General features: G+C 27.9%; 1 protein-coding gene across 1 annotated transcript; it reads right to left on the bottom strand.

The window, feature by feature from the left end:
* Positions 1 to 295: 295 nt before the first annotated feature.
* LOC130667511 (DNA replication complex GINS protein PSF1-like) lies at positions 296 to 2,274 on the bottom strand. Its single transcript, XM_057469140.1, has 4 exons — positions 2,080 to 2,274; positions 1,907 to 1,971; positions 1,066 to 1,378; positions 296 to 456 (listed from the first exon to the last, which is right to left on the bottom strand). Exons 1-4 carry the CDS (start codon positions 2,146 to 2,148, stop codon positions 313 to 315), a joined length of 591 nt encoding a protein of 196 aa, XP_057325123.1. The 5' UTR covers positions 2,149 to 2,274; the 3' UTR covers positions 296 to 312.
* Between the last annotated feature and the right edge of the window lie 921 nt (positions 2,275 to 3,195).

Here is a 3,195-nt window from a genome sequence, read left to right as displayed (position 1 = left end):
TAAAATCCTCACTACTTATAGCTGCTAATAGTTGAAATCTTTTATCATAAATTCAAAAATAACTATCGAAAAAATATCTACTAGTTCAAATTATTCGTTAATTCTCGAAGTTACGAATAATTAGAAAATTTTAATACTAACTTGAAAAAGTATTTAATTTTACTTACAGTTAATTACTAACTAGACTTTTAGAAGAATAGAAATCGTATGAATGATAAATTATTTTTTGAATAAATAAAAAAAAATCTAATTAATACCAATGATTTATTAATTATAAAATACATTTCAAACTTACGAAATTTTTCTATTTGATCACGAGTTGACGTGCTCCAGAATTCCTTGTCGTACTAGAGGCTCACACTGAGCTCTAGGTAATAAATGATGAGTATTTTCTTTCAGTGTGATAACTTGCCCATCATCTAGCTCAAACTTTCCATAATCAACGAGACACCTGACCTGTAATTTTAAAAATCCCAAACGTTAGTTATTTGTTCAACGGAATCAGAACATCGAATTCACAAAACAACTCGTGCTATCAATCCCGTATAAAAAAAATTGTTGAAAAAAAGTTAAAAAAGTGTTGACTATTCTAAACATCAAAACGTGACACAACGACGAACTTTTTTTGAACGTTTTTTAAACTTCTGAAAATACACAAAAAAAACAATTGACTTAATACCTCAAATTAATATTTTTCAATGCAAAATATGTTCAGAAAAAACTAATTTTGAAGTATTTATAAACGTTTTTCGTATTAGCATATCTTAATAATACAAGGATACTAATTGATTTTTCTCTTGAATTTTCAAAAGTTTAAAAAACGTTCGTCGTTGTGTCACGTTTTGAAGTTTAAAATAGTAAACACTTTTTTAACCTTTTTTTAACAATTTTTTTTACACGGGATTGGCTTGTGATGAGTTGACCAAAAAATTTTTTATACCAAGCAAATGTTCATCAATTTTTTTATGACTATCAATGACTGCGCTATTAATCTACATCATCAATACTAATCAAGTATTGATGTTTTTTTATTACAATTGCTGTTTGTTTTATAAGCTTACGAACCTCAATGTACAATGATTTAGGTGGTACCATATCAACAGTAAGGTTGAGTCCCTGGTTGTCTCCAATAGATCTCATATAAGTAGCAAGAGATTTATTGTAAGCTTGGAACCACTGAGTCTCTAAGCTCAGCATGTTGACGCTTATTTCTGGTGGTAAAATACTACCGAATTCCCAACGAGCTTGTCTGAGTCTTCTCATTCTGTTGTAAACGTACGCCAGAAGACAACGTTTGTTGCGATTTAAAGCAGCATGTCTTAGTTGGACAGACATATAACGCGATGCAGAATCATCTGAATCTGATACTGTTGTATTTCTATAAATTATATATACATTTATTTATTTTATTTAATGACGACAATGAAAGCCCCAGTTATTGAAACAATTGAATGTTAGATTTTATAATTTGATTTTTATATTTAATATTAACAAGTTTTTTTTATTGTTAATAAAAATAGAGAAATTTATATTTTTTCAAAATTTAAAATAATCTTGAAGTTAACAGACAATTAAAAATTTTTTTATTTTTTTTTTCAACAAATAAATTCCAAAAAAAAAAAAAACTAAAATTATGCACATGTAGAAAATTTAAAAAACTATAAGTGAAATTTTTTTTACAATTTGTTTTGATGGAAATCAAAAAGTTGTAAGACGTCGGATAACTTGAATATCATAAATTTAAAAAATTTCTAATTGTCGGCTACACTCGCTCATTATTTTATAAGAACTAAAAAATTGTCAGTTATCTGATATTTTGAGTTACGTCAATAATTGGGTCTGTTACTTCAAATGTCAGTTTGAAAGGTCAAATAATATATATAATATATATGTATCAACAACTTACACGTCTTCTAAATTAGCTTCATAAAGTGATTGCATTTCATCCATAACTTTACGTACTAAATTTTCCTGAAAAAATAAAGTTATTTATTTATTTATGAAAAAAACAGAAAAAAAAAAAAATTATTTTTTAAAAATAATCATCGAAGGACTCAATTTTAAAGGTTATTTACTTACATTGAACGGTTTTACGTCCTCAGACAGTTCTAATTCTGTTATAAGTTTTAATGCTTCTTTTCCGAACATTTTAACAACAAATTATTATTTTGTGATAATTAATAATTGTTGTCTTACTTATCTTATATATACACAAGCAAATTATAAATATCACAATATATTAAACAACAGTTTAACCGCCAAAATGCGTTTTTATTTCTATTCGAGCCTCAAATCATCAGATGTCTGAAAAAAATCTTCCTTACTGGCTACCGTTAATAAAAAGAGCGGGAAAGCGGGAATTCAAAAAACTCTACGCGGTCTACGCGGTTAGTTAGCATACAGGGCATATTAATTATTAATTAATTATTCTTATTACTTGCGCGGTAAATTTGAATATTTGAAAAATAAATTATTAAAAATTGGAGAAAATTTTAAATTGTACGTCAAAATAAAATGGTGGCAGAATATGACAGAAAAATATTTAAAATTAAAAAAAAACACGCAAGTGTTTAAACAAACCTTGGTAAGGAAATAATATGCAGAAGGATGTCCTAATACACTTGGAGATTTAAATTAAATTGCTCCAAGTATATTCCAACTAAACAAACGTCACTTGACTGCTATTTCCCCACCAGACGATGCCAGATGATTTTACTCAGGAACGAGGAAGTTATCAGCATCAGCCATCAGCAACACTTTACTGTACACTTAACACTTTTCACTAGCACTGAACACTTCACAACACCACAGACACTTTGCACAGTATAAATTTTACAAATACTGGACATTTTAATTAAACAATTACTATGAGAAATAAATTTTATGGATAATTCCGCGAATTAACTGCAATACTGTGTTTTAATTTAAACGTAAAGAATGATCTGGATTACAACTGACGCTATCGAACCGCCAGTTTATACAAAGCAATCGATTTTGCTGCGATTTTCAAAATTGCAATTTAATAATTTTATCAAAATTGATTTGTGCCAAATGGTGGCAGATTATGACAGAAAACTATTTAAAATATTAAAAAAAAACACGCAAGTGTTTGAACAAACCTTGGTGGGGAAATAATATGCAGAAGGGTGTCCTAATACACTTGGAGATTTAAATTAAATTGCTCCAAGTGTATTG

This window comes from Microplitis mediator, chromosome 5, assembly GCF_029852145.1.
Source record: "Microplitis mediator isolate UGA2020A chromosome 5, iyMicMedi2.1, whole genome shotgun sequence".
Taxonomy (NCBI): Eukaryota; Metazoa; Arthropoda; class Insecta; order Hymenoptera; family Braconidae; genus Microplitis; species Microplitis mediator.
The sequence above is the reverse complement of the archived record's forward strand: the minus strand, read 5'-3'. Positions and strand labels throughout refer to the sequence as shown.

What these genes read in the sequence shown, in the direction of transcription:
- LOC130667511 (XM_057469140.1), bottom strand. Translation starts at nt 2,148, where the DNA reads ATGTTCGGAAAAGAAGCATTAAAACTTATAACAGAATTAGAACTGTCT. An exon ending in AGGACGTAAAACCGTTCAAT is followed by an intron (nt 1,972 to 2,079) that starts GTAAGTAAATAA and finishes TTATTTTTTCAG; the next exon opens with GAAAATTTAGTACGTAAAGT. An exon ending in GAAGCTAATTTAGAAGACGT is followed by an intron (nt 1,379 to 1,906) that starts GTAAGTTGTTGA and finishes TATAATTTATAG; the next exon opens with AAATACAACAGTATCAGATT.